At 43.7% G+C, this 22,499-nt stretch overlaps 1 protein-coding gene across 1 annotated transcript in view; it reads right to left on the bottom strand.

Moving 5' to 3' along the window:
• PLXNB1 (plexin B1) overlaps window positions 1–22,499 on the bottom strand; it is a 130,009-nt gene that overhangs the window by 60,855 nt on the left and 46,655 nt on the right. The window contains exons 4-10 of the mRNA XM_032211836.1: window positions 17,424–17,524; window positions 14,622–14,754; window positions 11,245–11,401; window positions 8,760–8,868; window positions 8,543–8,651; window positions 5,731–6,582; window positions 1,827–1,952 (exon numbers count right to left, since the gene is read on the bottom strand). Of these exons, the coding sequence (XP_032067727.1) occupies window positions 1,827–1,952; window positions 5,731–6,582; window positions 8,543–8,651; window positions 8,760–8,868; window positions 11,245–11,401; window positions 14,622–14,754; window positions 17,424–17,524 (1,587 nt within the window). The remainder of the gene's footprint in view (window positions 1–1,826; window positions 1,953–5,730; window positions 6,583–8,542; window positions 8,652–8,759; window positions 8,869–11,244; window positions 11,402–14,621; window positions 14,755–17,423; window positions 17,525–22,499) is intronic.

Raw genomic sequence — 22,499 nt, forward strand, 5'->3', positions numbered from 1 at the left:
CCCCAGAAGCACTCTGAAAGCCTCCTAAAGGCTATACACGGCCATTTTGGTGAAGAGGGCCGGGTTTCGGGAGGCAAAAAATGCTGTATTCAGTATATAAGACGTACCCAGATTTTCAGCCTCTTATACTCTGAAAAATACGGTAACTCTTTTCACTTCTTCTGAGCCAGCCTTGGGCAAATGCATCAATCTGCCGTTGACATTTAGTCCACTTGAAACCCAGGTTTGTTCCATCCCATTTCCAAATCATTTTGCAAATTTGGTAAGTTTTTGCACGTCGCATATTTCATGTGCATTTACATTCTTAGCAGCTTTATTTATGTCTATGGAGATTCTCAGTCATCCAAGTCATGGTTGTCCCAAAGGTGATTTCCCACCCACCCCCACTCCCAAGAGGCAACTGGACTTTCTGGTTTTTCTTTGAAGAGGTTTTGTTTCTTATCCAAGAAAGTTTCTTCAACTCTGACTGAATGGTGGGGATTGAGAGGATTTATACTCCTTGCAGACAGCTGGTCATTTTAATTCTTTTAGCGGGTCTTAAAGGTCACCTGGAGGTTTATCTGAGTCATCAGGTCACCTGAGTGGTGCAAATGAGTGTGGAGCCTTCTTGCAACTGTTGAAAGGACTGTGCTGTAGATTGGAGATAGATGGTGTTGTATCCCTCCCCCTCTGTTGAGAGAAGGCTGTTCAATTTTGATATAGATGGCCTCTTTAACCCACTTCCAACCAGCGATCCTCTCTGTCTAAAATATGAAGACTTTGTAGTCTTCAAAATGGTGGCCTGTGTCTTTTAAATGCAGATGGGCTGCTGAATTTAGTCCTGATGGGTTTGTTCTCCTATGTTGTGCCATGTGTTTATGAACTGGTTGTTTTGTTTCCCCAATGTACTGATCTGCACATGGCTCACTGCATTGTACTGCATGTACCACGTTGCTCAGTTTCTGTCTGGGTGATTTATCCTTGGGGTGGGAACTAGCTTCTCACAAGTCCAATTGCCTTTCCCCCAACATACACATATTTTTTTTTGCAATATGTCTCATAAAGATACATTTTTTGTACACTATTCCACATGCAAGAGATTTTGGGCCTGGAGCTGACTGCTGTCAGGTGTATCTAAATGACTCGCAACCTTCCCTGCCAGCTTCTCCATTGATTTTGCTTTTGGGAAGCCAGCAGAGAAGGTGGCAAATTGTGATTGTGGGATATTGCATCTAACGTGCGAACAAGCTGCCAAGGATCCAGATCACGACCGTTATCGGGAGCGGAGTGACTTTAAGGCCTGGCTGTAAACGTCACTCACTCAGCGCCGTCACAACTTCCAACAGTTGCTGAACAAGTAGTTGGTGAGTGAGGACTCTCTCTATGGCACTTGCTTTTGAAGCAAAGAGAACAGAAATATACTTCATATTTTATCTTTCCTTCCACAAGCATCAACAACGAAACTCATAGAATTAATATTGCAACAGGAGTAGGAGAGTCATAGAAAAGGTGCCGACAGTGGTGTCCTTGTAAATGTTTCAGAATTGTCTTTGCTGGCTCCATTTCAATCAGCACAGAACATCTGATTGGCGTGCTAAGCTAGGTGATCAATCAAATCGTTATTACCGTCCTAGACCAGCAAAAGCCTTGCCTAGTGGCTCAGTTCTGCTCTCAGCTAGCTGGCAAAACTCCAGAAAATTTAATAATCGGCTTTCAGAAGCCAATGCAAGCTGGCTTGCAGCACACCACTGGGTTTACGCCCTCCAGATAGAGCACAGGGCCACGACACCCTGCCACACATACACACACACACACACACACCACCTGACCCGCTGCCACAGTCTTGCCTGATAGAGGTGAAAGTTTTGTCCAATCAGGGTGATCTTTTTCTGCACATTGACCGGCATCAGAGAGGATCCCTGGATGCCCTTCACACACGGACAGGCTTCAGGGCCCCAGCTGTACTCCTCCGTCTGAAAGCACACAAACACATTGAAGAGAGTAAAAGAGGATTCTGCATAGACAGGGGTGTCAAACTCGATTTCATTGAGGGCCCCATCAGGGTTGCGTTTGACCTTGGGGAGGACCGGGTGTGTGTGGCTAGGGTGGGCGTGGCCAGTTTGACATCCTGCAGCCTGCGCCCAGTCCTCGTGACCTCCGTTTTCAGCTGCGACAGCCTCCTGCAGCTCTCTGCCAGCAGAAACGGAGCCCAGGAGGGACCCGTAGGTCAGATCTGGCCGATGGGGGTCTTGAGTTTGACACCCCTGGCATAAATTGATAGAACAGAATATGCACAAAAGACAGAAAGCAGGTTCTCCTATATAGGCAGTCCTCGACTTCCAACCACAATTGAGTCTGATATTTCTATTGCTAAGTGAGACCTTTTGTTAAGTGAGTTTTATCCCATTTCACGACCTTTCTTGCTATAGTTGTTAAGTGACTCACTGCAGTTGTTAAGTTCGTTAAGCGAATCTGGCTTCCCCATTGACTTTGCTTGTCAGAAAGTCACAAAAGGGGATCACATGACCGCAGGATGCTGCAAGTCGTAAGTATGAGCCAGTTACCAAGCCTCTGAATTTTGCTCACCTGACCATGGGGGTGCCACAATGGCTATGTATGAAAAATGGTCATAAATCCGTTTATTCAACACTGCTGTAACTTCGAGTGGTTTTAAGTTCATTCAGAAAAAGCACAAACAGGCCCAAAAACAGATTAAATGTCTGGGTGAAAAGATCTTTCTCTTGTCAATATATAACATGTAGATGACAACTGATGAAGAGCCTCTCACCATCACCGCTTGGTAGCCTGGAGCCACAGTCAGGAGGTTCTCTGGAGAAACTCTCCTGTCAAAAAGTTTCTATTACTATCCAATTCTACAAACAGGAGGGTTTTTCCTGCTTTGCCCACATAATGTCAGCGGGATTATCGGCCTTACAGTCAGCTAGTTTAATTACTAAGTTCTGGAGTAGAAGCATGATTGATGGATCATGCTTCTCTTCCAGAACAGGAACAGTACATGCACAGGTACAGTACAGGTGGTACCTTGCTCAATAGTAGTAAATGTGAGAGGGATCTTGGAGTCCTAGTGGACAACCATTTAAATATGAGCCAGCAGTGTGCAGCAGCTGCCAAAAAAGCCAACACAGTTCTAGGCTGCATAAACAGAGGGATAGAATCAAGATCACGTCAAGTGTTAATGTCACTTTATAATGCCTTGGTAAGGCCACACTTGGAATACTGCATTCAGTTTTGGTCACCACGATGTAGAAAAGATGTGGAGACTCTAGAAAGAGTGCAGAGAAGAGCCACAAAGATGATTAGGGGACTGGAGGCTAAAACATACAGTATAAAGAACGGTTGCAGGAACTGGGTATGTCTAGTTTAGTGAAAAGAAGGACTAAGGGAGACATGATAGGAGTGTTCCAATATCTCAGGGGCTGCCACAAAGAAGAGGGAGTCAAACTATTCTCCAAAGCACCTAAGGGTAGAACAAGAAGCAATGGGTGGAAATTAATCAAGGAGAAAAGCAACTTAGAATTGGGGAGAAATTTCCTGACAATTAGAACAAGTAATCAGTGGAACAGCTTGCCTCCAGAAGTTGTGAATGCTCCAACACCAGAAGGTTTTAAGAAGAGATTGGACAGCCATTTGTCTGTAGTGGTATAGGGTCTCCTGCCTAAGCAGGGGGTTGGACTAGAAGACCTCCAAGGTCCCTTCCAACTTTGCTATTCTATTCTATTCTATTCTATTCTATTCTATTCTAGATCACTCACTTTGGACCTAAAGACCAGGACTCCTTCCACATCCCTCTTCAAGTTGTGGGAAGAAAAAAAAATCAAGATGAATCCTTTTTTATAATTTGCTTTCATTAATCTGATAAAAATTGTTTTAAATATACATTTGGCAAAAGATTTACATGACCTGAAGGGGAAGAAGAGTATTAAAAATACACTTGGCTAGGAACACTGAATTTCTGTATCTATAAACATCAGGATTGTGCAAGTCACGGTATTCCCTTGGATTCCTGGTGGAAATGAAAGTTGGGCTTTGTAGGACAGGACAGGAAGAGTATTGACTCCTTTTAATTTGGTGTTGGAGAAGACTTCTGAGAATACCATGGATAGTCATGAAAACAAACCAGTGGATCAGTGAATAAATCAACCCAGAGTTCTCATTTAAGGCACAGGTGACCAGAATAAAAATATCCTACTTCAGAGACATTATGAGAAGACTCACGTCTCTGGGAAAAAGGCTCCAATGCAGAGTAAGATGGAAGGAAAGAGGAGAAGAGGACGACCACTAGCCAGATGGACAGACTCAGTTATAGTGGTGATGAATGCACCATTGGATGACTTGTAAGCAGCAGCTAGGGATAGATCATCACAAAGAAATTCTATCAGGTTGCTAGGAGTTGAAAGAACTACATGGTTTAGGGTTTCTCTTTTCCCTCACGGGTATCTTCCTGCACAAAAATTAATGGATGAAGATTACTGGACCAAGCCCATCTTAACCATGAAAGCTCACTGGATGACTTGGGGTGAGTTGCTTCCTCTCATCTAAGCCCAGCTTATCAATCAAGGTTGCTTGGTAGGGATAAAATTCAAGAATACAAATAGTCCTTTCTTTGACTTATGATCACAACTGAGCCAAAAATTCCTGTTACTAAGCAAGACAGCTGTTAACATTTGAATTTTCCCTATGTTACCATCTTTCTTGTCACAGCTGTTAAGCCAATCACTGAAGTTGTTAAGTGAGTAACGTGGTTATTAAGTGAATCTGGCTTCCCCTGTTGACTTTGCTTGTCAGGAGGTTGCAAAAGGGGATCACATGACCCTGGCACACTACAGCCTTCATAAACTATGATCCTGTAGGGCAGTGTTGGCAAACCTTTTTGGCACCGAGTGCCGAAACGGGAGTGTACATGCACACGTGCCGGAAACTGGAAGAGCAGCTGCCCAGTGCACATGCATGTGCTCAGAAAATGATCTTCCAGTTTCCAAAACATGCATGCACGCCAGCCAGCTGGTCTTCCGGTTTCTGGTGCACATGCATGCGCAAAAACCAGCTGGCTGGTATGGATGGGCACGCCGGAAACAAGAAGTTCATCTTCCCACCGCGCGCATACACACCGGGCAACTGCTCTTCTGATTTCCAGCGCTCCCACATATGTGAAGACCAGCTGGCCAGCACACCGGAACCCAGAAGAAAAACAGGTGATGGCTTGTATGCCAGGAGAGATGGCTCTGCATGCCACATCTGGCACGTGTGTCATAGGTTCGCCATCATGGCTGTAGGAGATGACCAGGCCGAGTCCAAATGAGGAGTCAAATACATCATCAGTCATGAGTCCCTGTGCACCACAAGAGATCTAAGTCCAGCCCGCCTTGATTTCCTTTCTTAACTGCCGCTAATTCCCTTTAACCATTAGTAGCTCAGATTCTTGTAGAGAGCTTAAGCTTGCAATAAAACTTTATATTCATTTGGACTGCCTGGATCTCCCAATTCCCCTGGCGCTTGACACAACCAGTTGCCAAGCATCCGAATTGTGACCTGTGAACATGGGGATGCTGCAATGGTTATAAGTGTGAACTTTTTTCAGTGCCACTGTAACTTCGCACAGTCACTAAACAAATGGCTGTAAGTCAAGGACTACCCGTAGGCATATATGCTTGTGCGTGTATGCAGAGTAAACCAGCCATCAATGACACGCAAAAACATCTGTGGCGTTCTGAAGCAAAGCATGAGACTTACCAAATCCAGAAATCCAGGTGCATCATATTGATAATCTAGTGTTGGGTGCAGAATTCGAGGGAAATCAGAGATGTCACTCTCGGAGGAGTCCCCATCCCCCGAGAGAAGGATGGATGCAGAGAAAGAGGAGGTGTCATTTTCAGAGGGCAGCGAAACCATCCATTCCTCACTCTCCTGGGGTTCTGCGATGTCTTCAGGAGGAAGCCACTTTGGAAGGTCTGTAGGATAAGGCAACTCGAGAATGGGAGGCTCGGTCTCCAGGTCAATGGGTGGTACGTTAGTAGATGTGGAAGGGCTCCCGGTCTGGTTAGGGGTAAGAGGACTTAGGGGAGAAGTCGCAGGGGCAGAAGGTGGAGTGGAGGAACTTTCAGCTTCAAGGGAAGGAGTCTTTCCCTCTAGAACAGGCTGGGGTGTGCTATACACGGCAATAGAAGGATCGGTGGAGCCGTCTTCTGGATCTGCAGTTGGTTCTGAAGTAGGATGCGCTGTGGAAGAAAGCATCTCCAGCTGGCTGCTGGAGAGATATTCTGAGGTAGGACCGACAGTCGCAGTAGTGGGCACTTCAGTGGGGGGCGATATCAGAGAATCCCGGGTTGTCTCCAGCAAAGTAACAGTACTTGGGGTTGATAGAGGTGCTTCGGTGGAAGGAAGGGTTTCGGGCTTCAGAGTAGTTGGGGCAGAAGTGGCTGGCAGGCTGGTGTAGATAATGGGAGTGGTGGTGGGAGCAGGCATGGAAGTAGTCCCTGGTGCTTCTGAGAGCGTAGGGGGTTCAGTGGCCACCATAGGCAAAGATGACTGTGTTGTACTTGGAGTGTATGAGGAAGGGAATGGGCTGGAATCCAGTATCTGAGTCTGGAGAAGCGAAAAAGAAGAAACAGTTAGTCAGGGCAAGTACGGGATCAGAAGGAGGCCACGCTCTGTGGCTGAGTTCATACAACATGCTAAATCATAAAAACAGCTTAGCCAAACTGTTGCTGTGTTCTTACTAAATGCCATCACCAAACAAATAAACCATGGTACGGTGTGATGCAGTGGTGAAATTCAATTTTTTTACTACCGGTTCTGTGGGCGTGGCTTGGTGAGCGTGGCAGGGGAAGGATACTGTAAATCTTCGTTTCCACCGCACTCTGAGACCAGCCGGCATTTGCCGGTTCTCCGAACTACTCAAAATCTCTGCTACCGGTTCTCCAGAACCTGTCAGAATCTGCTGGATTTCACTCCTGATGTGATGTGATAGTGTGGGTCGCAGGTTATGCTGACAACAGTTGGGCTTCTGCAGTACCAACCCCTGAAATGCATTTTAGTGTAACTAGTGTATTATGTAACTAGTGTATTATGTAATATCGTTTTTTAAAACACGTGAACAATTCTTGTGCAGTTGGGAGTGGGAGTGGTGGCCAGTGATAGCAATATTAGCACTTGGACATATTCTGCTTCACGGTGCTTTACAGCCCTCTCAAAGCGGTTTTACAGAGTCAGCATATTGCCCCCAACAATCCTCATTTTACTGACCTTGGAAGGATGGAAAGCTGAGTCGACTATGAAGCCTGGTGAGATTCGAACTGCCAAACTGCTGGCAGCCGGCAGTCAGCAGAAGTAGCCTGCAGTACTGCCCTCTAACCACTGCGCCACCACAGTGATATCCAGGAATGAAAATTAATATATTTCTCACTTCAGAAAGCTAAGAAGAGGGACTATACATAGCAACCCACTATTCCCAAGTTTACTTGAGAAGTGTGCAGAAGTGTTCCAGTCTCTATGAAAGTCTCATATTCCAAACCAGGCCGATGGTCCACCTGAGCTAAGGTTCTTGTAAGCTAGGAACAAACTATCTTTTCATTCCCGGTATTTTTTATTGATATTTGGATCTAGGGTTGCACATTAAATATGTACACATGCTCAAGCACATGTATTCCCAAATCCTCCACTGTCATCATTCTCACAGAAGACCAATGCTGTTGCTGATGGCAATGAGGTTATCCATTCAGTCGTGTCTGACTCTTGGTGATTCTATGGGCCAGCTCTCTCCACGTCTTCCAATCTTGCATTGCTTCTTTGTATTTTTCTATGCTCTGGCTGGAGTCATCTTTGATGGTGTTCAGCTATTATGTTCTTTGGAGGCCTGGTTTCCTTTGTCTGCTAATTCTACCCAACACAATTGCTTTGTGAATTCTCACCCGCGACATGGCCAAAACTGGTGAAGTGCAGTTTTGTGATTTAGAAGACCTATGAAAAACCTTTTCTGACCTAGGCACCCCAAGAGCATGAAGCAACTCTTTGTCCCAACAAAAAAAAACACTTTTATTAATTTACTGTGAATTTTGTTCATCCAGCAAAGTCTTTCAAGGGAGGATTTACAGTCACAGACCTTATTTGGCTTGGAGAGCTGACAGGCCGATATCTGCAAAACTTGGCAAGGAGTCTCAGAGAGTCACAAGCCAATTAAGCAAACTAATTGTCTCCTGCAAACTCCACTCCCCTTTCGTTCCTCTTTTATTCCCCATGGGAAGGGCCCACCTGTGACCTTACTCCCAAGTCGACTCCTGTTCTTTAGCTGTTCCCTTCATCTGGCAACTCTGCACATGTGCACACTGGGAACAGGCTACAGCTGTTCATCTGCCTCACTGATGTCTGACTGTGAAGGCAGCTGATAATTGGCATACGGTCCTGGCCCCCTCTCTGCCTCTGACACAGAGCCTTCATCAGAGCCTTCCCCACACTCAAGGACTGGCCCATGTTCCTCTCCAACCTCCTTACTGTCCGAATCTGCTGCCAGCTCTGCTGGCCGCTGGCAGGCCACAATAAAACCTACCTTCTTATTGTAGATAATAGACCCATCTTCACAGACAGTTTTGTGTGTGCAAAGGTGTTGATGGACGCACCAATTACACCCCCAGTGGCTGCTCACACATCCCTGGCACCTAAGAACAAGAACACAACAGCTGTTGAGTAGACCCAACCAATTGAAGTGAGAATGCAATCGTGGGGAAAGGCATCTGGGGAAAGGAAAGGTCTCTTCATGGACGTACGGTGCAGATCTCCTCAGGGAAGCCACCGCAGAACAGTCATAAAAGGAGAAAGTTGTTGAGGCAATGAAGATGTCGTGGAAGCGCACCTCCAGCTGAATGGTGATGTGGTCTGAAAATGGAAATCAGGCAGGCTTCAAACATGATGCCACAGCAAACAGCATCTGCAGCTGGAATTTGTATTTCCAGTCTGAGGGGCTTACATATCAATATTTCTTGTTTCTTCTGTCTATGCTTTGACATACATAAACAGGAAAGATTACAGCAGGGGTGGGTTCCTGCCAGTTCTAACCTCTTCTATAGAAGAGGTTCCACAAATCTACAGTGCTGTTTAGAACTGGTTCCAGCTCCCTCCCCCCGCCCTTCCGTGCATCATCAAGATGAAGAGCGAGAGGAGGAATTCTGGGAGTTGAAGTCCACAAGTCTTAAAGCTGTCAAGTTTGAACACCCCTGGGTTTTTTTTTCTAAAGGGTTAGGGGTGCAAGGGGCTTGTAACTTGACAGCTTTAAGACTTGTGTGCTTCAATGCCAGAGTTTCTCAGCCAACATTTTGGTTGCTAAGCAGAGTGTTGTTAAGTGAGTTTTACCACATTTTACAAGTTGGTCATGCCCACTCAGTCACATGACTGCCAAGCCACTCCCACAAAGCAGGCCACACCTACAGAAGAGGTTCTAAAAAAATTTGAAACCCACCACTGGATTACAGGTACTGTAGTCCTTGACTTACAACCGGTCACCTAGCAACCATTTGAAGATCTGCTTTTGGTCTACTTAAGACCTGGATTCTGACCAAACTTCAGGCGCTCAGTAACATGGCTACATTTAAGGCTGTTTGCAGCATCCTGTGGTCACGTGACAATGTTTTACAATAATTCCCCTGAAAACCACCACTTCCTTCTTTTGGCAACACCACACCCATCGTGAACCATGCATTTGCTTTACAACTGCAGTGTTCACCTAATGACTGCCTCAAAAAATGATTAAATGAGGTTGGTCACAGGTCTGAGTAGTTTTAATAGTATTGGCGACTTATGGCCGAAATGGGCAGGGTCCATGACAGTCATATGTCAAGGACAACCTGTTAGTCAGAGAACTAGCTGAAGGGAAGCTAAGGCTTCTTCAAGACCAGCATTTTAAGACAATATTGATGTGAATCACATTCATGGGATCACAACATTTATGGTCCCCAAGTAACTACTAATACCTATCATGACTCAAATCTCAAATCTGCGGGAGGATCTGTTAAAATAGGGTGGGCTGATCCCTGTTTAGGACTGTTTCCTCTTGGAGGGGTTGTGGTGCCACAGACACAACATCAAAACTACCAGACTTTTCAGAGTATAAGACGCACCTTTCCTCCCACAAAAAGAGGGTGAAAAACTGGGTGCATCTTATACACTGTATACAGCATTTTTGGCCTACCGAAACTCCTCCTCCTTCACCCAAATAGACGGGCAGAGGGTTTGAGAGGCTTGCAAAGTGCTCCTGAGGGCTGGGGAGAGCAAAAACAAGTGAAAAATGGGCCATTTTTGCTTGTTTTCGCCCGGCCCCCAGGAGCACTCTATAAGCCTCCTAAAGACTATGCCCTTTTTTGCTCATCCCCCCCGCCCCCGAGCCCCAAGGAGCACTTTGCAGGTCTCTCAAACTCTCTGCATGCCCCATTTTTCACAAAAAATGAGGCGTGCAGAGGGTTTGGGAGGTCTGCAGAGTGCAATTTACCTCTTGAAAATCTTGGTGCATCTTATATTCCAAAAAATACAGTATGTAGGGGTAGGGACATCCATTCTCCGGCCTCCTTTTTCCCCTTCATCTCTCCCCTCCCCCCTCTCTCTCTCCTTCCTCTCCCCTCTCAATTTGCTTGTCTTTTTCTACCAGGTAGGAGAGGAGAAGCTGCTTTTAACCAAAGGCCTAAAGTGATTTGAATTTAAACTGAGGGCTGAATGTAACCTACTTGCAGCCCACCCCTTCCCTAAGCTTGAAAATGAATCATGCTACAGAATTCCTGCAGCAGGTCTCATGTCTTCTCCTAGAGAAGTAAGGGAAGTCCATGAGATGCCTAGAGCTCACATGTGGCGCCTAGAATGGTTGGGTTGATATTTTTGGACCTTTCTGAACATTGGGATATTTTAAGCTGTCACCTGCATAAATTAAACATCGAGTACATTTTTTTCCCCTCCTGTTTTTCAGAATCTTAAGGAGTAACCTGTCGCAAAATACCAGGCCACAATTTCGCCCTTCCTCATTCTGGTAATCCCGTTAGTGATTCACCTCACAGCTTTGCGGTTTCAAAGCAAGGGCGAATGAAAAGATGCGGCCCTGAGACTGGAAAAAAGATGTCCATTCTAGCCCTGTATCTCATACCATCAAGCTGAAGAACCAGCTGGTATCATTCATTACAAAGGAAACTGCCGTTTCGTTCTAACAGTTGCCTGCTTATCCTTTCTAAAAAAAAATTCCACCACAGAGATCTCTCCGAACATGCCACTTACCTGTCCCTGCATTCAAACTTGGGGCATGGTTGGGCTCTGGCGAGGGGCACATAATGCCTGAACCCATCAATATAGCTGGGCTCTTATACTCTCCAAAGAAGCAAGAATAGGACTCTCCGTTCTGTAGGGCTGGCAAGTCCGAAAAAGTCAGGAATATCTGTCAATCAGAAAGCAGACAGATCAGTACAGTAATTTGCTTTTCCTAAGGAAGATTCTCTTGTATAATGAGCATTCAATACAATACAATAGCAGAGTTGGAAGGGACCTTGGAGGTTTTCTAGTCCACCCCCCTGCCTAGGCAGGAAACCCTATACCGTTTCAGACAAATGGCTATCCAACATCTTCTTAAAGACTTCCAGTGTTGGGGCATTCACAACTTCTGGAGGCAAGCTGTTCCACTCATTAATTGTTCTAACTGTGAGGAAATTCCTCCTCAGTTCTAGGTTACTTTTCTCCTTGATTGGTTTCCACACATTGCTTCTTGTTCTACCCTCAGGTGCCTTGGAGAATAGTTTGACTCCCTCTTCTTTGTGGCAACCCCTGAGATATTGGAACACTGCTATCATGTCTCCCCTAGTCCTTCTTTTCATTAGACTAGACATATTCAGTTCCTGCAACCGTTCTTCATATTCTTTAGCCTCCAGTCCCCTAATCATCTTTGTTGCTCTTCTCGGCACTCTTTCTAGAGTCTCTCCTCTCTCCCCCTTTGAAAATGAGTGAGGGAGAATGGAGAAAAACAGATTTGTTTGTCAAGTGTGAGAAACCAGGAGCCAGGATAGAGTTCAAAAGCACTCTGAGTTTATTCCATACACAAGAATCTGATCTACTCAAGGCAAATTGATGCCAGATAAGAGTCAACAAACTTCAAGGGGAGGAGGGGATACACTTTTGGGGGGGGGGGTCTAGGGACTCCAGACTGATGATGCATTTGGCCCATCCCTTAAAGTCAGCATGGTCATCTCCTACATTGTGGGGATAGGTGAGGGGTCAGCAAACCGCAGCTCTGGAGCTGCATATGGCTCTTTCATCCCTCTGCTGTGGCTCCCTGTGGCCGGTCGGCTCCACAATTGATAGGACTTTCAGTTAGGACAGATAGAGGAAAAAGGGACCCTGCGCTAGGAGGAGACTCTGGTGGGGGAACCAGACTTCTAGTCGGCTCCAGAATTGAACGAAGGGCTTCCGGTTAAGACCTTTGTGGCTCTTTAAGTGTTTAAGTTTGCCAATCCCTGGGATAGGTGATATGTGAGTTGGAGATCTGTCCAAATTTATATAAACTGACAGCACTTCTCTTTAACCAGAAGTGACATCCAGGCCTCCCCAAACATTCTTGTAAAATATGATGATGGTCAACTAAGCTTTAAATAGGCCAGATGAAACATAAAGGTTCTCTTTGTGAACTGTAAATTTATAAAGTGTACATTTTGGCTGTAATTGCACAATGTTCTTGATTACATCAATTATGCTGTATGTATTGTGTTTATACATTGTGTAAAGTTGGGTGGGAATGACGTGTTTGCTTGTTTTTTGCTTACTGTGTTATTTGACTCTGCCACATAGGTTAGTAACCAGATTAGTAACCAGATTAAGCATGTGCATGAAGATATTCTGTCAAAATGTAATTTACTCCAATCATATCCATGTGTTAATTTACTGCTGAGTTGAATCTGCCTCGCCTAATCATCTTACTGATATCCAAGTTGAGGAAGGCCAGTTTCGACTGTCAAAGGAACACAGGATTTTTGTCCACTTATTCCACAAAAACTGCACAATGGAAAAACAAGAATGGAACAAAATGGCCCTCGGGTGCTTAGGAAGAGGTTTCTTCTCACATGGGATTACCTGGGAGGACTAAAGCTTTCTACCTGTTCTGAAGACAAAGAATAAAATGACTTGGATTTGGTTCTCCCATATTCCCCTAAGAAGGTCTCCACAAGCTGTACAAACTTAAAATGAAAAACCAAGAGTGAGCTTTCACCCGGGCACTGGACTGGCATTAATCTTTTGCAGAATGTTCTTGAATCAAAACTTCTAGGCATCTGAAGTTCTAAATTCATGAATTCTGGACAGTCGTTAAACATTACTACAATGGATTTTTGGATTTTTTTTTTATTTCTTAAATCAGAAGCAACCTTCACAACCAGTACCAACATTCTATTCTGCTTCCAGGGTGGGATATGACAAAGCCAGGTTCATTGAGCAGTGGTGGCGCAATGGTTAGAATGCAGTATTGCAGGCTGCTTCTGCTGGCTGCCTGCAATTTGGCAGTTCGAATCTCACCAGGCTCAAGATTGACTCAGCCTTCTATCCTTCCAAGGTGGGTAAAATGAGAACCCAAATTGTTGGGGGCAATAGGCTGACTCTGTAAACTGCTTAGAGAGGACTGTAAAACACTGTGAAACGGTATATAAATCTAAGTCCTATTGGTATTGCTGTTACCTAGTTTGGGTACTGAAATGCTTGTAAGAAAACAACCAAGCTCAGAGACCATCAAGGACCCTGCAGTAATTGCTCTCTGCTGACCTATAGAAGGGGTACTTTTGTTTCCATCACAACTGAAAGACGGCTAAGTTAGAACAAGGAAGATTTAGGATCTAACCTCAGATATACTGGCAGAGACAAAGTGACTGTCATTCAGTGTGAATCTTCAATCATTGACATTTTCCTAAGGGATTGAAAAGGATTATTGACCAAAATTCTGGGAGCTGCTACCTAACAATACTGAAGTGATCTACAGATCAACAGAGTTGGAAGGGACCATGTAGGCCATCCCCCGCCCAAACAGGAGATTCTACACCATTCCTGACAAATGGCAGGAGCAGTCTCTTCTTGAAAGCTTCCAGTGATGAAGCTCCCACAACTTCCAAAGGCAACTTCTGTTCCATTGGTTGATTGTCCTCACTGTCAGAAAATTTCTCCTTATTTCTACATTGAATTGCTCCTTGATCAGTTTCCATCCATTGTTTCTTGTGTGGCCTTCAGGTGCTTTGGAAAATAGCCTGACCCCTTCCTTTCTGTGGCAGCACCTCCAATATTGGAACATTGCTAGGGTGCCTTCCCTGGTCCTATTCTATTTGACTCAACATCTATTTGACTCAACGTCTTCTTCTGCCTATCTGTTCATCCCCCCCCCCCTCTTCTCTTTTGACCCACGCTAGGCTTCTATTCCATCCACCTGTTCTGAACAAGCATCTTTCGGTTCCAATTGTTATCCAATCATCAACATCCATTTAACATTTTGCAATAATAGCAAAAGCGTAAATAGACTCCACATTCTCTCTTTCTGTAAAATAGGTGCATGCCAACTTTGCTGTCACCGGAGGGTGAGGAACCATCTCATGATGCCTTCAAAGGGAAATGTTATGGATCACAGAGCTCACGTTTTTCTGTTCTTCCCTGCTGATGCTGGTGGGGCTCAGGGACAGGATGGATAGACACTGCTGGGCAGAGTGAAAGCCCCACAGCCACTGCTCTTTCACGTGGAACCTGGTGCATTCGGAGTGACGGCTACACCTGCAGAGACACGCATAAAGGCAGAGCAACGAGACTCTTGAATGAGGTGATTGTATAGGGTTGCCTGAAAATATCCATGCTGTTCCCAGAAAATATACTTTCTGGATGAGGAAAATAATGAATGCTGCTCTCAGCCCCTTGCTAAGCCCCTAAAACTTAGCAACTTTAAGAACACAGCAGAACAGAATAGATTTTTTTTTTTTTTTGCCAAATGTGATTGGACACACACAGAATTTGACTCCGGTGTATAGGTAGTCCTTAACTTACGATCACAAATGAGACCAAGATTTTGTTGTTAAGTAAGACATTTGCCCCATTTTGCAACCTTTCTTGCCACAGTTGTTAAGTGAATCCCTGCAGATGATAACTTAGTAAGCCAGCTTCCCCGTAGATTATACTTGTGAACAGGTCAGAAAAGGTGATCTCGTGACCTTGGGACAGAGCAATAGTCATAAGTATGAATCAGTTGTCAAGCTTCTGAATGTTGATTGCATGATCATGGGGCAGAGGTGGGTTCCTACCAGTTTGCACCTATTCGGTAGAACCGGTTCGTCAAATCTACCGAACTGGTTAGAAGAGGTTCCACCAGTGGACCCGGAAAGCAGGCCACACCTACAGAAGAGGTTCCAAAATTTTTTGAAACCCACCACTGGTCCTTGGATATGATTATTCTACACTATCATGCTCATATTTATAAAACTCAGTGCCTCTGTGAAAGGTAAGGATGGCTAATGCATTTGTGGTGCAATCAGAACATTGCGTGTGTTGAAGTTGTTTTAACGCAAACCAAAGATGCCTTTTAAAAAACAAGTTTACATCATATTCTTATGCATGCCAGTGCTGTGTGTGAGGTAATTTAAGGTGGTTCTGACAAGTGTCGTCAGCATCTTCATATCCGGTCACATGGGCAGCAAGCCACTCCCATCCGGTCACATGGGCGGTAAGCTACTCCCACAAAGGAGGCCACACCCACAGAGTAGGTTCGAACAATTTTTGAAACCCACCACTGTCATGGGGGATGCTGCAAAGGCTGTAACGCTGAAAAACGTCCATAAGTGACATTTTTTTCAGTGCTGTTGTGAAATTGAACGGCCACTAAACAAACCGTTGTAAATCAAGAACTACCTGTGTGAGCTCTCAGTGTACATACAAACAACAATATAATATAATCATAAGATACCAATGGGAGAAGGTAGTAGAAAAAGATAAGAAGGATGTCTGGACTTTAACTCCCTAAATTCTGCAAGTTGAAGCCCAGATATCCTAAAGTTGCTAAGGTTTTGAAGCACTGCCTTACGGAAAAATCAGATGAGGTTGATCCGTAAGCTGGTTTAATTTGGAGAAACTCCCTAACCCCGTGATGGTGAACCTATGGCACGGGCATAGGTTCACCTGAACTTCCGGTTTGCGCGTTGGGCTGTTTTTCGCCCTCTGGAGGCTTCAGGGAAGCCTCCTAAAGCCTCCAGAGGGAGAAAAACAGCCCAATGGGCAACCTGGAACTCCATTCCCGAACATCCGGTTTGCGTGTTGGGCCATTTTTTGCCCTCGAAAAATTGACTTACTGGGCCCACCGGAAGTAGGAAAACGGGCTTCTTCCGGCCTAAGGAGGGCCTGCAGAGGAGTGGGGGGGTTACATGTGAATGCGCAGGGGTCACGGTGCAGAGGGGGGGTATTAAACTATGTGGGTGGGCACGTGAACATGCACGTGTGTGTGCTTTTGGCACCCAAGGAGAAAAAGGTTCGCCCCCACTGCCCTAACCATTAGCACTGGATCTCAGTTCCAAAGCCAAATCCTCTGTAATGTTTTTGATTCCCTCAGAAACCAGCATTTAAAGAATGTTTTCAAGCAAAGAGAAAGCTTTTTAATTTATGTTTTATGTTACTTATACCTACATAAATGCAAATAATATAGAAATAAGAATGCAACTCGGAAAACAAGACCAAAATAGCTATTACACTTTTCTGCTTCCATTTAAATTTTTTTTTTTAAAGAAATTTCCTCCAACCGTAATTCTCCAAACAGTGCTGGGAAAATACTGGAAAATATAAATGGAACATCATTTTCAATAAATTTTCTATGTTTCTTGCCTGGTAACATTTGGTTGCATCCATATGTGAAACAAGAGATAATGGGCTCTTGGAAGTGATTCTTCTTTCCCATTTAGAATCTGTTCGGTTAATTTACTCATAATTACAAATCCCAGGAACAGATGTAATCAATGAATTCGTCTGGGAACCTCAGATGATCTCCAGAAGTAGATAATGCACTGCTTAACAAGGAGTTTTAATCAGTCCTTTCTAAATTGTAAGAACGATGTCCTGCCAAGCCTATTACGGAACAAATGTTTAGGATTTACAGGGGACTTTTATAACCAACTTCTTGAATTACAGTTTACAAGAACTTCCAAAAACGAATTGTATACGAATTCAGGACTACTGCTGCATGTGAACAAAGGATTCTGCAAAATCCTCATTGGTGCCCCTGAAGGACTTCTTTAGAATTACCCAGTACAAAGTTATAGCAAAACTTTTTCTTTTTTTTTTTGGGGGGGGGGGGGATCTTAGGATTGCAACTACTTCACCCTCTGGACAATGTTGTGTTAATTTCTGGAAGTCAGCAGAGATGTCTCATATGAAAGCAGATGGATATGAATTAAATGAGGTCTTACTTTCCTTGAAGAACACACCAGCCACAATAGGGGTCTTTCACTGCCAAACAGGACTTGCAATCGGAGAACTGGGAACATTCAAAGACGGGGATTTTAGCCAACTGGAAGAGAGAAGCAGACAATGGATTTTGACATGCTGTTACATTATAATTCTATCCCAGCATTCTCCTAGGAACTCAAGACAATGCACAGAGCAGGTCTCTCCTCATTCGATCCCACAACAGTTTTTGGAAGCTGACCTCCATGGCTGACCAGAAACTTGAGCCTGGAATTCCCTGTTCAGTTCAAAAGCCCAAGCACTTTCCAAATTAAGAGTCTGTATTGCTCTATTTGGGGCGCGGTGGCTCAGTGGCTAAGACGCTGAGCTTGTAGATCAGAAAGGTCGGCAGTTCAGCAGTTCGAATCCCTAGCGCCGCATAACGGAGTGAGCTGGACAACCAGCTTCTGCCAACCTAGCAGTTCGAAAGCACATAAAAATGCAAGTAGAAAAATAGGGACCACTTCGGTGGGAAGGTAACACTGCTCCATGCACCTTTGGCATTGAGTCATGCTGGCCACATGACCATGGAGACATCTTTGGACAGCGCTGGCTCTTCAGCTTTGAAATGGGTATGAGCACCGCCCCCTAGAGCCCGAAACTACTAGCATGCATGTGCAGGGGAACCTTTACTTTTATTGCTCTATTATCCTGGGGACATGGGCAATGGTTCCTTAATTTCCCTTAATTTCAACACTTGTCATTTGAAGAAGTGGAGGGGAAGAGAATTTAATCTACTTGAGAGACCGCCTTCTGCCGATTACCTCCCTAAATCGACCAATTAGATCGCACAGACTGGGCCTCCTCCGAATTCCATCTGCCAGTCAATGCCGACTGGCGACCACACGGAGGAGAGCCTTTTCTGTTGCTGCCCCGACCCTATGGAACGAGCTCCCCATGGAGATCCGCACCCTCACCACTATCCAGACCTTCCGCGCAGCCCTCAAGATCTGGCTCTCCCAGCAGGCCTGGGGATAGGCTCCTAATTACCCGCCCGAGTGTTTGTTTGATTGCTGAATGAAAGTTGGGTTTTATTATTTTTTTGTTGTTCACATATTGTTTTGTTTTGACCTTGCACTTCCCCTCCCCTGTGGTTGTAAGCCGCCCTGAGTCCCCTCAGGGAAAAGGGCGGCATATAAATCCCAATAAATACCAAATACCAAATAAATTAATCAATTCATTTTGATAATGTATCACTGTTTTTCTGTACAATTTACGACTGCTTGTTTAACAATGGTTCAAAGTTAGAACAGCCTCAGGAAAAATGGTCGTTCTCGAAGTCATGACTGTTGCCCACCCCTACAATCACTCGTTCACAATTCAGGCACTTAGCAACTGGCTCGCATTTACAATGGTTGCAAGTTCCTTGCGGTCCTCTGATTCCCGTTTCCAGGTGGCTTCTGACAAGTAAAGTTGCCAGTATATTAAGAGTTCATGACTGGAAGAGACAGGCAACCGGGTCAGCCATGAGGGGGTGTTTGAAAACTGAAACAGTATTTGCTGGAGACAACTAGGAGCCTGGGTGTGGCTTAGCTCAACTGTTCTGTACTAAAACTAGCCTGAACTCTGAACTGAAACTGAAACTGTTCTCTCCTCTGCCTGTGTTTTGCTTGTATTTATTACCATGTTGAAAAACCTGCTTTTGGTATTGCATATTTACTTCATGAGTTATACTATATATAAAGAGAAGTTAATGAATCCTGCTGAATCAGTTACCTGTGTGTGCTTTCTGGATGCAATTGCTGCAACAAACTCTGACAAAAGTCAGCTGGGGAAACTATATTTGCCTAACAACTGTGTGATTCACTTTACCGACCACATGATTTGCTTAACAGTCTTAGTAAAAATGATTGTAAAATTGCGTCTAGTCACATGATGACTCACTTAATGAATGCATCACTTAGCAACCAAAATTCTGATCCTAATAGTGGTTGTACTACCTGTACTTCCTTCCGTGTTAGAAGCAGAAGCAGATTTTTTTTCATTATTAAAAGTTCTAAGAATCATATCTCTGTATAAATGTATTTGTTTCAAAAACCACATATTAAAATTTTGGTTTTGGACTAGTTCCTGTTTAAATAATGAAAGGTCTATTATTACTGCATCGAAATGCTCTGTTTTTCATAGGTGATTCTGACTGAACACAACAGCCTTAGTTTAAATATGCAGAATATATCCAGGCCTGCCCAGTTCTGTCATTGCTTGCTGCAGGTGGGGAAATTATCAAAGATTCAAAAAGTTACAGCAATACCAGGAAGGAGGGTGCTTGCAAAATTGGTGGGCGAGAAGAGTGGGGGCTCCGATGAAATTTTCTGGCATTGGATTTATATCAAGGTTGAAATTCCTAATTGGCTTGGACACAGAACTAGTGGTTCCTAATGAGAAACTTGATGGAGAGCTGATAAAAAACAGAAAGCGATCAATGGCACCAGACTGGGAGAGATTCTTAGATAGAGGACAATTTCATCTGCTAGGTTTATTCCAACCAGTTATCTGATCTTTTTGGCCAAGGTACAGTATTGTCTGAACCATTTTATAATTAAAAAGCTAACATTAATTCTTCCTCCCTAGCCCTCATGAATGCTATGAAAGGGGGCCCTTTGAACTAATTCCTAAAAATGTGCTTTGCAACATTCATGAGTTCAAAACACAGCACCTTTCTATAACTCTTTAATGTTATTCTGGGCCTGTCCCATGATCACCCAGCAACTGGAGAGGCTGATGCCTAGTTTGAGGGGAATAGAATAGAATATAGACTAGACTAGACTAGACTAGAATAGAATAGAATAGAATAGAATAGAATTCTTTATTGGTCAAGTGTGTTTGGGCACACAGGAATTTGTCTTTGATGCATATGCTCTTAGTGTTCATAAAGAAAAATAAAATAGAATACATTCATCAAGAAAAAAAAATGCAGACTAGACCCACATAACCCCTCCCCCCCCCGTTTCCCAAAGCACTGTTGTGGTGCTGAGCGCAAAGCCTTGCATGGCCCTATTGTGCGTTGCAGACAAAAGTGAGAGTTTTACCTCACCCACGCCAGAGAAAAATCACACCGTAACAAATCTTGACCACTGCAAAAATCAAAAGCCAGACACAACTGGCCAGCCCTGTCAAAAGAAAGGCCAAGAAGGCCTTACATAGTGTGGGAAGGAGAAAAAGGCACAAGTGGGTTTGATGATGGTTTCTATATAGAGAGGTTGTTCTTGAAACCCAGCAGTTGCCAAAAAAAATTGGCTATGGCTTTTTAATTTCGTCAGTAACAATTATTTATTAGAGGTTCTGGATTCTTGTGGGTCTGCAAAGTCTGACAATGTTGTATTTACTCTGATGGGGCTGATTTGCAAATAAATGGATTGCAGTCCATAGGTGCTAAATAGTTTAATGCCTACATGTTTGTATGCCCATCCTTAAGTATAGTTACATAATCAATCTTAAGTCCCGGAGTCATTGGGAAAAAGCAGATAACAAGATAAGAGATAAATTAAAGGAAAGTATGTTTGTGAGACTGGTCCCTTCTCTAAATCCATATCCATTTTACAATTACATCTTTATTTCACTTTGAGCTTAATGCTCTTATTTCCTGAGTAAATGCCACTTTAAACATGGCAAAGGTATATGATCTGAAGTCTCCATAGCAACCATCCAAACATCAGTGGGCTAATAACATCTGAAAGGCCATGATTATATTTAAATGTTTTTCAAATTGCATGCAAGAACATCCCTTGTTTTAAAAAAGAGTACCAAATACTTATTACCAAATAAATAATTCTTGTTCATTTCCACAAGGATGTTTCTGTAAGACTGCTGATCAAATTCTAATTAAATACAGACGCCTCTATTTTATTCTATTCTATGGGCACACACATTTGCATGCCTTAGATATGCCACATATCAGAGCAATCAATTCCTTAAGTTGATTTAATCCAGCTGTTCCACAAAACTTAAGCTAAGGTTTGTAAACCTTATTTCTACATTGCTTTATTTCTCTTGAGATCTTGTACTACATTGGCGGCTTTATTTTCAATTTTATTTCAAAATGAAATGCAACTCCATAGGTCAAACTAAATTAATACACAGCATTTGCTTCTGGCACAGGAGCTTCCAATATTCAACAATCATCTGGATATTACAGCTTTGTTATATTTATTCATGGATGCGTATTTTCCATCCTTTTCTACAGGGGTGGGTAACTACAGGACCTCTACGACCTGTGAACTTCAACTCCCAGTATTCCTGAGCCTAGGCCAGTATTCCAGGCCAGAAAGGGGCTATACTTGCCATCCCTGCTTTACTACACCAATGGCTCCAATTTATAAGAATGTCAGAACAATTTTTCCTTTGGGGAACATAAGATGAAAAATACATTGAATCACCAAATGTGGCCGAAAGTCCACATGCTGCAAGACCATAAAGATTTCATCAATTCCAAATCATTTGGTACACCTCTAATATTTAGAATACTGTTTTATTTATTAGATTTTTTAACTCTTATTTATTACATTTTTATTCTGCCTTTATTACTTTAGAAATAACTCAAGGTAGCAAGCATACCTAATAAAGTACACCTTCCTATGATTATTTTCTCCACAAGAGGCCAGTGAAGTGGGTTTAACTGAGAGAGAGAGAGAGAGAGGGAGGGAGGGAGGGAGGGAGGGAGGGAGAGAGAGAGAGAGAGGGAGGGAGGGAGAGGGAGAGGGAGAGAGAGAGAGAGAGAGAGAGAGAGAAAGAGAGAAATTGTCCCAACTGGTTTTTCATGCCTAAGGCAGGACTAGAACTCACAGTCTCATGGCTTCCATTTTCTTCAGGAGCCAATTTTGTAGCATTTAAAAAGGAATTATGCTTGCTTGGAACTAATACCCTATTACAGTCCTATCATATATATTCTTGGGTATGGGTAAAAGATAGGATTGTATCCTTAAATGTTTAGATGCAGAAAACATTTTTTTGTCTGCAATGTTTTTGTTAAGGTCTGAGGTGGGATACATTAGTTACAGAATATAGAATATAGAGTAATAGAGTTGGAAGGGACATTGGAG

This window comes from Thamnophis elegans, chromosome 2 (assembly GCF_009769535.1).
Source record: "Thamnophis elegans isolate rThaEle1 chromosome 2, rThaEle1.pri, whole genome shotgun sequence".
Taxonomy (NCBI): Eukaryota; Metazoa; Chordata; class Lepidosauria; order Squamata; family Colubridae; genus Thamnophis; species Thamnophis elegans.